Source organism: Oncorhynchus nerka, linkage group LG14 (genome assembly GCF_034236695.1).
Source record: "Oncorhynchus nerka isolate Pitt River linkage group LG14, Oner_Uvic_2.0, whole genome shotgun sequence".
Taxonomy (NCBI): domain Eukaryota; kingdom Metazoa; phylum Chordata; class Actinopteri; order Salmoniformes; family Salmonidae; genus Oncorhynchus; species Oncorhynchus nerka.
This window is the reverse complement of record NC_088409.1, coordinates 35,058,808-35,072,216: the sequence shown is the minus strand read 5'-3', so window position 1 is coordinate 35,072,216 and position 13,409 is coordinate 35,058,808. Positions and strand designations below refer to the sequence as shown.

At 42.0% G+C, this 13,409-nt stretch overlaps 1 protein-coding gene across 2 annotated transcripts; it reads right to left on the bottom strand.

The window, feature by feature from the left end:
- Nucleotides 1-863: 863 nt before the first annotated feature.
- Nucleotides 864-5,673, bottom strand: LOC115140927 (Krueppel-like factor 10). 2 transcript variants are annotated; one of them, XM_029679414.1, is made up of 4 exons: nt 5,495-5,673; nt 3,185-3,433; nt 2,173-3,022; nt 864-1,849 (listed from the first exon to the last, which is right to left on the bottom strand). In XM_029679414.1, exons 1-4 carry the CDS (start codon nt 5,534-5,536, stop codon nt 1,545-1,547), a joined length of 1,446 nt encoding a protein of 481 aa, XP_029535274.1. In that variant the 5' UTR covers nt 5,537-5,673; the 3' UTR covers nt 864-1,544. The 2 variants fall into 2 exon arrangements, with proteins under 2 accessions (XP_029535274.1, XP_029535275.1); XM_029679415.1 differs by having other exon boundaries at nt 3,200-3,433.
- Nucleotides 5,674-13,409: the final 7,736 nt, after the last annotated feature.

Here is a 13,409-nt window from a genome sequence, read left to right as displayed (position 1 = left end):
GTTCAGTAACGCAACACATTTCCTCCCACAGTGTGGTGCTCTCAATGTGAGCAAGACCAAGGAGATGATCATGGACTACAGGAAAAGGAGTGCCGAACGCCCCCATTCACATTGACGGGGCTGTAGTGGAGCGGGTCGAGAATTTCAAGTTCCTTGGTGTCCACATCACCAACAAACTATCATGGTCCAAACACACTAAGAAAGTCATGAAGAGGGCATGACAACGCCCTTTCCCTCTCAGGAGAAAGAAAAGATTTGGCATGGGTCCCCAGAACCTCAAAAAGTTCTACAGCTGCACCATCGAGAGCATCCTGATCGTTTGCTTCACCACCTGGTATGGCAACTGCTTGGCATCCGACTGTAAGGCGCTACATTGTGTACAGCCCAGTACATAACTGGGGCCAAGCGTCTTGCCATCCAGGACCTAGGCGTGTCAGAGGAAGGGCCCAAAAATTGTCAAAGACTCCAGTCACCCAAGTCATAGACTGTTCTCTCTGCTACCGCACGGCAAGATGCACCGGAGTGCCAAGTCTAGGTCCAAAAGGCTCTTTAACAGCTTCTACCCCCAAGCCATAAGACTGCTGAACAATTGATAAAATGGCCCCCCAGATTATTTACATTGACCCCCACACCTTTGTTTTTACACTGCTGCTACTTGCTGTCAATTATCTATGCAGTCACTTTACCTCTACCTACTTGTACAAATGATCTCTTTAGTAAATATTTTGTTAACTATTTCTTAAACTGCATTGTTGGTTAAGGGCTTGTAAGTAAGCATTTCAATGTAAGGTCTACACCGGTTGTATTTGGCACGTGTGACAAAAAACATTTGATTTGAATTCAACACAATTACGACAAACTAGTAAAGTTTTACACATTTTATTTCACCTGTAACAAAACAATGAAAATGTATGTAATTTAGTCAAGTTAAATATACAAACTTTTCTCTAACATTCTTTCTTTGGCCAAACAATTCTCATGAATATTAAATATACAGTGTATTGAACACATTCACTAGGTAGAAAAACAATTAATGTACAAGATCTAATAGTTAAGCATAGTTTTCCAATCCATAACAGTAATTGACTTATTTGGTAGGCTCAGAGATTCAGAAAGAGTCTATCTAAGCCTCTAGTTGTTCACAGATTTGACTTCTACATTTCTGTACCTTGCTCCACACTTTGGAGGTTGCCACAGAAAGAGTGGACAGTTGCCACCACTACAACCACATGCAAAGAGGTTGATCTTGTCTTGTCAGTAGTTTAAAGCACAGTTGTAAACAATAATATTAGTATAATCTTCAACAAGTAAGAGTTGATCAAACGTAATGTAAATGAGTAAAAACCCTGCTATCATTCATCACACATTAAACTGCCAATAACAACGTAATCTCAAGTGGACCTGAATGAAATATGAAACTGTAAGTCAGTTTAAACATGTCAAACAACTTTAGTTTTTAAAGAATTCAACATGTAATTAATTGCATTGAAGTCTTCAGTGAACAGTATCACAGTGAATGAGTTCCCATCTAATGACGAAATAGCTTATTCTACAGTGTCTTTAAGGCAAGAGTTTATTCTGGGCAGAGGACGAAGGAACGGTGCCGAAAACACTGCATGTGTAACATCACTGCTGTGACAGACTCCCATCTGCCAACAGGGCACCTTCTTGGTGGCCAGGTGTCGACGGGCGTGCTTGGCCAGGTGGTCGCTACGCATGAAGCGGCTGTGACACATGGGGCAGGAGAAACGCTTCTCACCTGTGTGGGTTCTACGGTGGCGTGATAGCTCATCGGATCGAGCGAAGCGTCTCTCACAGGCTTCCCACCTGCATTTGAAAGGTTTCTCACCTGAGCAGAACACATAGAGGAAAGACTAGTGTTACAGCAGGACACACACACAGTCAGCCATACAGGCTAAGAGAGTGATTACATGACCTTGTTGTTACGGTATGTAAGGAGGTCTTTGAACGTTGTGGCTTTAGTGCAATTACAGCACCAATAAGGTAGCAAGAGGAAGCCAAAGAAAAGAACACCAACTTAAAAAAAAAAAAACCTGAGATAAACTCTGTTGTTATTCCTACAATATGTAATGCTTGTGTTACTTGTAAACAAAAAGGCCACTACCTGAATTTGTAACATTTAAACCACACTCCCCACAAGCCCTGTCTTACCTGTGTGAGTCCTCATGTGAGCCTTGAGGTGGGAGCTCTTAAAGTAGGTCTTGCCACAGTCCTCGTGGGGGCAGATATGGCTGCGGACTCTGGACACCTCAGCAGGCTGCAGGCTGCTCCGCTGGACCACTGAGGTGAAGCCTGGCGCTGGGGCGATGGCTGGCAGCTTGGTGCCACCAGATGTCAGCACTGACGGCTGGATCCCGACAACTGGCCGGGGAACCAAGAAGATGATAGGGCCCTTTGTCACCTGGTCACCCATGAAGAAGACTGAAGGAGGACCAACTGCTGCTGACTGTTGTTGGTGACTGGTTGCCGCCACCATGGTGGTGGTAACCATTGGAATATGACTGTTCGTTGCAATTGGCACAGCAGGTAGTATCTGGCAATAAACCGGAACAGGAGAAACCCTACAGTTGACAGGGGACACCGATGTAGGTTGGTGGAATTTACCAACAGAGGCTGGCAGAGTTACAGTAACCGGAGCCTGGATGGCAGACGAGTCAAGGGGTGTCATGTTCCCTTTGGAGCCCCTGCCAGATAGCCTATCTGCCAGGGGGTTGTTGATGCTGTCTGGGCTTGGCTGGGGCTGGGGAGGCAGGGGTTGGTTTAGTCTCTGCTCCAGGGGGGCGGCTGGACAGATGCTCCAGCTGCAGTGCTGTGCGTCTGCAGTGTGACGGATCACACTGGTGGCCTGTGATCGGGGCTGGCTGACCATCTGTGGCTGTGTCAAGCCCTGCTGTGCTGGCTGTGGGTTATGTCTCTGGCACCAGGAGGTCTGTACTGTCTCTGGAGCAGGATGACTGTGAATGGCCTCAAAGTTTGGCGGGCTGTATGGCGGGGTCATACACTGAGACGGAGGGGGAAAAAACCTGAAGTGGTTACGAAACGATATAATCTCTACATTGTGTGTGGTTATATTTATTACATTTCACTTAGTATGGAGGATTATCACAGTGAATGCATGTGACAGAACTTGAGAGAACACACACAAGTAACACAGGAAATTTACCAGAGACTCACGAACCTCAGCCGGGTCAAATGAGAGATGAGAGTCATCCTCTGAGAAATCAGGGGAAGGGGTCAGAGGTCGGAACTGTCTATGCTTGAAGCTCCTGGAAGTCCTGGCTTTCCAGTGGGTGTTCATAAACATAAGAGCCTCCACCGCCTCCATGTCTCCCACGGCCATAGGGTGACACTGGGACTCTTCATGGTTCTGACTGCCAGGATAGTACAGCTCATCAACTTCCACGGTGTCACTCTGTTAACAGATAAAGGAATATACACTGAGTGTACGAAACATTAAGAACACCTGCTCTTTCCATGATATTGACTGATCAGGTGAATCCAAGTGCAAGCTATGATGTCCACTTCAATCAGTATAGATGAAGGGGAGGAGACAGGTTAAAGAAGGTTTTTTAAGCCTTGAGATAATTGAGACATGGATTGTTTATATGTGCCATTCAGAGGGTAAGTGGGCAAGATAACATATTTCAGTGCCTTTGAACGGGGTATGGTAGTAGGTGCCAGGCGCACCGGTTTGTGTCAAGAAATGCAACGCTGCTGGGTTTTTCACACTCAACAGTTTCCCGTGTGTATTAAGAATGGTCCACCATCCAATGGACATCCAGCCAACTTGACACAATTGTGGGAAGCATTGGAGGCAACATGGGCCAGCATCCCTGATACAGGACCATTGAGGCCCAGTTCGCTACTTTTGTGGGAAAATTATATATATTTGTTTTATTCTGATTTTTCAGGCGGTGCTGCAGCACCCTCAGCACCCCTACTTACCGCGGCTTTGGTTGTGAGGGGAAAAGGGGGGGTGCAACTCAATATTAGGAAGGTGTTCCTAATGTTTGGTATACTCATGTATCTCATCATAATGTCATGTACCTAGTCCCTGTGATCCATAATTATCCTTTCTCCAAAGACATACAAGCTCATTAGACATTAGTTGAAAGGTGATATTATAAATATCAAAAGTTTAAAGTGAAATATGAAATTATTTTTGTCAATTACTTTTCCGTCCATAAAAAAGCAAATAAAATTATGATTGGAACAACTGTCATTATTCTTCAGCTGGTTAATAAACACAATGCTCATGCTGTGTCAGTAGCTTTTCCCTATACACTTCAGTAAATCTTTAGATACCTTACATAATTGATTTACTTGTCAACCAATACTAACAGAATATGTAAATCAGGGATTGTCAACTGGCATATTTGTAGGCTTCAGGATCATGGTAAAATTTCTAAATTTGGTTGTGCATCAAGCAGTTTTTCTCTTGATATGTCAGTCACTGACAGTCACTCAATTAGCAATGTCAGCTAACAATTTTTTTAATGTTAAGTTAGTCTAGCCAACTATCTAAACATAGTAATCATGGCCCTAACCTCCAGGGGGCCCCCATTGATTTTGTTAGTCACTCTCACTCAGATATATATAAACATAGCATTAGTCATTGCAAACTGTGTAGAATTGCAGGAAATTCACTTTAAAACTGCTCAAATCTCTCTCCGCCCCATTGAAAAACAAGTAGAATTGCATGAAATTTGTTAGAAAATGTTGACATTTTCTCTCTGCCCTATGAGAAATGTGTTGCAGAAAACTTGCTTTAAAACTGCAACATTTACTGTTTTTATTTAACTAGGCAAATCAGTTAAAAACAAATTCTTATTTTACAATGACCGCTGGGCCAATTGTGCGCCACCCTATGGGACAGCTGATCACAGCTGGTTGTGATACAGCCCAGGATCGAACCATGGTCTGGAGTGACACCTCTAGCACTGAGATAGACCACTGCGCCACTAAGGAGCCCCTTTGTGCAACGGCAAACTGTATAGAATTGCAATAAATTAACTTTAAAACTAAAAAAATATATCTCTGCTGTCAAGTAAACAAGTAACATGTTTTGCTCGCATAGGGCCCCGAAAAGGCTAGGGCCAGCCCTGGCTACTGGTATAATACATTTACTATAGTGAAGAGAGTTCAGTCATTTAACTTCACAAATGGATTGATTGCTCAAATCAGTTGACTGCATGTGTGGGTATGGATGTGGTTACGCAGACCCGCCAGCCACTGCGGCCCCTCATGAGGAGTTCAGAATTTGTGCCCCCCCTCCAACAAATTCAAATAAATCTCAACATCCACTTATTATTACTAAACAGATCTCAAAAAGTTCTGTTTACATTCTAAACGTATTTCAAAGAGATAGATACACTTAAAAAAAAAATGAAACAACATTTCATCATCTAACATCACCCTAACGTTAGTGATTTCCTAAAAGCCTTCAGTGAGAATGAGGATTGTAGCTACTTACATTGTTGTGGCGCTCGACAAAGGACGACATACATTTTCTCATATTCGAAGACAATGTATCGAATGTAACTTCACTGTGTTAATGAAGTGGTGTGTGACAGTCGGACTTGTGGTAAATGTTACAATATATGTTTCTCTTTTCCTTTTTCTAGTTCCATTCAGCCATAATTTCAAATACAGTGGATACAGAGGGGCCGGTCTCTACTTTCAGCCAATCAGACACAAAGGTGTGCAAGACAGGAACCAATAGGAGAAGAATCAACGCGTGATCAGGGGCTGATGTGGTCCGTGGAAACAGCGTGGTACACAACAGCATCAGCGTGTGAAAATAACGCTGCGAATCGTCCTATCCGGAGTTGAGTGAGGGACATAAAACCCCTAACATGACGAATTGCCGAATTTTGAAAGATCTCAGTTTTTCCAGTCTACTGAACTACATCTGATGATACTTTTGTTGTTATATTATATTACATCCGTTTGCACACATTATATTGTTATTACTTTCTTTTTTTAAACATTCATTTTTTTAAAGTCAAGAAGACTTTACTTTTAAAGACTAAATGCAATATTATATTGCAGACTGGTCTCATAGACTAGACATAATATAGTAAACGTAAATCCGGGATACCAAATTTGTATGATATATTACATTTGGTATGGTTGCATAAAACAGAAGGAGGGTGGTTGGGTAGGTGTATAACATGAACATCTAGCAACTCAAAGATTGTGTGTTCAAAACCCATCATGGATCTCTTCAGCATTTTAGCTAATTACCAACTTTGCAACTACTTACTACTTTTTAGCTACTTTGCAACTACTTAACATGTTAGCTAACCATTCCCCTAACCACAACCCTTTTAGCTAACCCTTTCCCAAACCTTAACCCTTTTAGCTAACTCCTAACCTTAGCCCCTAACCCCTAGAGCTAACGTTAGCCAGCTAGCTAACGTTGGCCTTAGTACCCACCTAGCTAACTTTAGCCACAACAAATTGGAATTCGTAACATATCATACATTAAGCAAATTCCAAACATTGTACATTTTTCAAATTCGGAACATGTTGTATGAATTGCAATTCATAACATTACATATGACGTGTAATTCATAACATATCGTTTGAAATGGATTTTTATTTTTTTTTATTTTTATTTCACCACCAACAAGTTCTCATTTGCAACTGCGACCTGGCCAAGATAAAGCATAGCAGTGTGAACAGACAACACAGAGTTACACATGGAATAAACAATTAACAAGTCAATAACACAGTAGAAAAAAAAATGGGCAGTCTATATACAATGTGTGCAAAAGGCATGAGGAGGTAGGCGAATAATACAATTTTGCAGATTAACACTGGGGTGATAAATGATCAGATGGTCATGTACAGGTAGAGATATTGGTGTGCAAAAGAGCAGAAAAGTAAATAAATAAATAAAAAAACAGTATGGGAATGAGGTAGGTGAAAATGGGTGGGCTATTTACCAATAGACTATGTACAGCTGCAGCGATCGGTTAGCTGCTCGGATAGCTGATGTTTGAAGTTGGTGAGGGAGATAAAAGTCTCCAACTTCAGCGATTTTTGCAGTTCGTTCCAGTCACAGGCAGCAGAGTACTGGAACGAAAGGCGGCCAAATGAGGTGTTGGCTTTAGGGATGATCAGTGAGATACACCTGCTGGAGCGTGTGCTACGGATGGGTGTTGCCATCGTGACCAGTGAACTGAGATAAGGCGGAGCTTTACCTAGCATGGACTTGTAGATGACCTGGAGCCAGTGGGTCTGGCGACGAATATGTAGCGAGGGCCAGCCGACTAGAGCATACAAGTCAAAGTGGTGGGTGGTATAAGGTGCTTTGGTGACAAAACGGATGGCACTATGATAGACTGCATCCAGTTTGCTGAGTAGAGTGTTGGAAGCCATTTTGTAGATGACATCGCCGAAATCGAGGATCGGTAGGATAGTCAGTTTTACTAGGGTAAGCTTGGCGGCGTGAGTGAAGGAGGCTTTGTTGCGGAATAGAAAGCCGACTCTTGATTTGATTTTCGATTGGAGATGTTTGATGTGAGTCTGGAAGGAGAGTTTGCAGTCTAGCCAGACACCTAGGTACTTATAGATGTCCACATATTCAAGGTCGGAACCATCCAGGGTGGTGATGCTAGTCGGGCATGCGGGTGCAGGCAGCGATCGGTTGAAAAGCATGCATTTGGTTTTACTCGCGTTTAAGAGCAGTTGGAGGCCACGGAAGGAGTGCTGTATGGCATTGAAGCTCGTTTGGAGGTTAGATAGCACAGTGTCCAATGACGGGCCGAAAGTATATAGAATGGTGTCGTCTGCGTAGAGGTGGATCAGGGAATCGCCCGCAGCAAGAGCAACATCATTGATATATACAGAGAAAAGAGTCGGCCCGAGAATTGAACCCTGTGGCACCCCCATAGAGACTGCCAGAGGACCGGACAGCATGCCCTCCGATTTGACACACTGAACTCTGTCTGCAAAGTAATTGGTGAACCAGGCAAGGCAGTCATCCGAGAAACCGAGGCTATTGAGTCTGCCGATAAGAATATGGTGATTGACAGAGTCGAAAGCCTTGGCGAGGTCGATGAAGACGGCTGCACAGTACTGTCTTTTATCGATGGCGGTAATGATATCATTTAGTACCTTGAGCGTGGCTGAGGTGCACCCGTTGGACATCCACAAATGAACACATAATTAATTTGTGGATGTAAGATATACTAAATGGATTGTCTCTGATTTACAAACAGACATAATACTAAATGCTCTGAGACCACAGTGCATATACAATATCTGATTTGGATATCTGGTTTCCAACAACAGGAGAGTTGCTAGTTTGAATCCCAGCTGACAGGAACAATCTGGTGCGAGTTCAAGTGTTCCTGTCATTGTCCCCTTGAGCAAGGCACTTAACTCTACCCGCTACAGAAAAAAGCTCTTTTACATTATTCCCTTTAACCTCAAGGGATTTAAACATGGATAGATAAAGGCTCAATTGTATTTATCTAGGCAAGTCAGTTAAGAAAACATTTTTATTTACAATGACGGCCTACCGGGGAAGGTTAACTGCCTTGTTCAGGGGCAGAATGATAGATTTTTACCTTGTCAGCTCAGGGATTTGATTCAGCAACCTTTCGGTTACTGGCCCAGCGCTCTAACCACTAGGCTACCTGCCACCCCAATGTGGCTGTGTACAGAGAGAGACATCACCCTATTAAGTGTCTGTGGTTTTTGGACTGCTGCCCTCAGTAGGTCTGGTAGAGTGTTCTATCCTGCCAACAGAGATGGGGGGGGGGGGGGGGGGTTATTGGTTATCTGTTCCCTGTATGGATAAGGTAAGTGTCAGATGTCTAGACGTTCCTCCACAGGTCAGAGACTGGGAACAATGGGAGGCTGCAGGGAGAGACAATAGTGAAACATACACACAGACTGCCTCCCAAAAGGCCCCTGTTCCCTTAACAATGCACAACTTTTGACCAGGGCCCATAGGCTAGTGCACTATACAGAAAATAGGGAGCTATTTGGTACACAACCACAGCCAGGCTTCATGGCATCTCCAGGCCTCTGGGTGGTGGTACTGTCTATCTGACACTGAATTATACATTTTAACATCTTACCTCCATTAAAATAACTGACTATAAATCAAATAATAAAATATTTGATTCAGTCCAGTCAGTTGTGACTCACTGAACTCTTTCCATCAAGTACAGTGTTCCTTAAAAGAGTTAACTCCATTACCAGTTCACTGTATCACAGTATCATGTAGTGTCAATGCACGGTCTCTAGGCGGCCAGCGGTCTCTTGCTCTGGGTGCCAAGCTTATGTACTGTACATCTCGGCCAAATAGTGTGTCCTAGATTCAAGTTGTAATGCATATAGATGGGGTCGTATCTGGAGTGTTGGGCTAACTTTGAGGCTTGAGGCAACTGTGCCAGTACAGTATCTTGTGATCAGAACCTTATAGGCTATCTGAGCTGCTGCTGTTCATCTGAGATTATTGCTGGAATGGAGGTGTGGCAAGAGGGCCTGGGCACAGTCCCTGAATTTATCCCTTTTTCTCAGAAGAAGAGACCAGGAAAAGCCCAGCAGCGTCCATCCCTCCCCCTTTCTCACGTATATGCCAGCAGTCACATTACCCTGAACTCTGAAGCTGGGTTGCTTGTGAGATCGTAATGCATATGGGGGTAGAGTAGTGAGAGGTGGTTGCATGCCTCTAGACCTAGACAGACCCATACTAGATTACTAACATTAACACTAGACGCAGACTTATTCCAGTTTATCCCACACTGACGAGTCCTAAACAATTTTTTTTTTTTTTTAAGTCCCAGCGAGCAGTACAGATCAGTTATTTTAAAGCCTCTCTCCTTAGTGAGCTATCTTGTTACTGAGCTGGAAATAACCCATATTTGTGCTGGCCTGAGTGACAAGAGCTGGTGTCGTCACAGCTGATGTGGGCTTGTTTAGTGGTGGTGAAATAGCAGTGGAGAGAGGCTCAGCGTTTGGTCTTCAGAGTGTGCATTGGAGGACTGTAAAATGTCAATCCTGGAGACATTTGCACTGTTTACTGATGCCTTCCCCCTGTGTGAATGGGTGAGACCTCATTTCAAATAGTATTAGTTTTCTTTCAAATACTTTTGAGCATTTCAATTAGTCCACCTGGAATGCCAGATGGGTGACGTTTGTACTTTTGGGGCTATTCTATTGGTTCCATTGTGCAAGGCAAGCTCAATCAAGTGCAGCTAAAGTTGTTGTCTATCATTGTAAACAAATGATTTGAAACCAGGTGTGGTGTGGATTACTTTAAGTAAAGGACACCAGGGTTTTACTCCAAACACTACCCCACACAATATGGCTCTAACTACAGTATTCCTCCACTTCTTTACTGCCCCATCAAATTAAGCTTTTAAGTGGCAAGGTTGTAATCTGATCTAAATTGTATAACCAATGTGAATATGTGAGGTGAAAGTTGAAGGATGTGCACTACATTACTGCATTGTATAATGCAGTGCATCCATTGCAGTGACACAGCAAGTTTCCTGCTGTTTATTTTATTATCAGTATGTTCATATTGATCCCCATTTTAGGCCATTTGATAACACATTGACCCATAATCTAAAAATAACAGTGATATTTATATGTTCTTGTTTGACTTGGCTCTGATAAAGGGTTACCTTTAGGCTTAGTGGCAACAGAGTGGTACTGGAGTTCAACCACCTCAGGATAGGAATACACAGAGGCACACAGTGGATTTCTGGAAGAGCAACATGTTTTGAGACAGTTCCACCAGCTATACAATCTCAGTTAAACTCCTGGAAATTATCCTGCAGGTGATATTTTAGGAAAATGTCTTGTCCAACAGTTAGCAAGCATAATCTGCTAAATATATACACTACCGTTCAAAAGTTTGGGATCACTTAGAAAATGTCCTGGTTTTTGAAAGAAAAGCACGTTTTTTTGTCCACTACAATAACATAAAATTGATCCGAAATGCAGTGTAGACTGTCACGGTTGTCGTAATGAGTAGACCAAGGCGCAGCGTGGTATGCGTACATTCTCTTTTAATGAATGCGCATTGAACAACCGAAACACTATACAAACTAGTGCTGACAGGCAACTACACATAGTCAAGATCCCACAAACACAAAGGAGGAAATGGCTACCTAAATATGATCCCCAGTCAGAGACAACGACAAACAGCTGCCTCTGATTGGGAACCATATCAGGCCACCATAGAAATACAATTCACCTAGATGACCCACCCTAGTCACTATCACGCCCCAACCAACATAGAAAATAAACAGCTTTCTTTGGTCAGGGCGTGACAGTAGACATTGTTAATTTTGTAAATGACTATTGTAGCTGGAAATGGCTGATTTTTTTATGGAATATCTACACAGGCGTACAGAGGCCCATTATCAGCAACCATCACTCCTGTGTTCCAATGGCACGTGGTGTTAGCTAATCCAAGTTTATAATTTTAAAAGGCTAATTGATCATTAGAAAACCATTTTGCAATTATGTTAGCACAGCTGAAGGGTTTTCTAATGATCAATTAGCCTTTTAAAATGGTCAACTTGGATTAGCGAACACAACGTGCCATTGGAACACAGGAGTGATGGTTGCTGATAATGGGCCTCTGTACACCTATGTAGATATTCCATACGAAATCAGCCGTTCCAGCTACAATAGTAATTTACAACATTAACAATGTCTACACTGTATTTCTGATCAATTTGATGTTATTTTAATGGACAAAAATGGGCTTTTCTTTAAAAAACAAGGATATTTCTAAGTGACCGCAAACTTTTGAAAGGTAGTGTACATCATCTGAATAATCAGTGTTTGCCTTTTTTCTGTCATCCAACTATTTTAACAACATCTTAATAATGTATTTAATCATTTAAACTAAGCCCCCATATATAATGTGGCTTGCCACTGACAATTCACAATACAAAAATGCAGATTACCTGAAGTGAAAGTAAAAAACAAACTGTATATTTGTTATAAACCTGTTATAACCATAGACCATAGAGGTTATAACACAACATAAGAAACTAAAACATGTTCACCTCACATTTACTTTATGTGTACGCCTAGTACCAGACCAATGGCCACATGAACCAAATTTGTCCTCATGTTTTTCTTTTTTGTAGAAACATTGCGCAATACCGCTGAGAGAATTGTCAATCAGCTGTACCAAATCTAACTTCACTGAAGAAAGCAAGTGAGTGTGAAGCAGATCACAGCAGCTGACTCTCTGGGAATTTTGTAGTTTATGTTGATCCTGAGAGAATGAGAGAGTCTGTCAGATGAAGGAGTTTCTCTCCACTCATTCACCTCAGGGGCAGGCAGAGAGAAGTGGAGCTCTCTATTCCCTTCTTTTACACTCCTATACTCTAAGGGGCTGTACGGTCATGAATTTCAGAGTATTAGTAATTTCCTCTACTGTATATGCTGATGATGAAGAAGAAAGTGATGACGAACAGACAAACCTGTAGCATTACCTATGTGCCTCTCTTTGTCATTCAAACAAGGTCTCTAGGTTTCTTCCTGGGTTTTGGCCTTTCTAGGGAGTTTTTCCTAGCCACCGTGCTTCTACACCTGCATTGCTTGCTGTTTGGGGTTTTAGGCTGGGTTTCTGTACAGCACTTTGAGATATCAGCTGATATACGAAGGGCTATATAAATACATTTGATTTGATTTGAAACGAGCAGTTGTATACAGTTTAGATAATTGTATACCCTGAGAACACAGATGTATCCTTTTCCATTTGTGTTGATTTTTAACACAGAGCATATACTGTATCTTTTATTTTTGGAGAAATATAGAAATCTTTATTTTCTGTATTAAATGCCTTCATAAATAAATTCTTCTTCTGATACTGTGATCATAAAAGACAATATTTCTTGAAAAGGTACTATTTTTTAAGAAACAGGCAAATACGTGTGATTTGATAAAGCGTACTAATCAAAAGGGTATGATTTGGGCCCTGTCTCTGGGATACTCAATCACCAGCCAACAACACACTTCTCAAAAGGTGAAAAAATAAATAAAATAAAAGGTGAAAGACAAAGCCTGCCATCTGCTGGTATAAAAATCTAACTTAAAGACCATAGGTCTATACTGCTGAAGCTGTCAAAGCTGTTTCTAGATGAGTAGGTATATGCAATCAATGCTGCTGCTACATAATAGAGTTATCTAAAAAACTACAGCAGGTCTATCAAAATGTTTTAATTATTTTTCTTCAAAAATATGTACTTTAACATATAACAACACTGGAGGCGTAGCGAAAGCCGGTCATCATGTTTTATTGCTGTGTGGAAATGTAAAAACAGGCAAAAATAATTATACCATTGGTTCCTGCTGCCATGCTTCTTTTTGTGATTCTGCCATAATTAGGCCAGCACAGC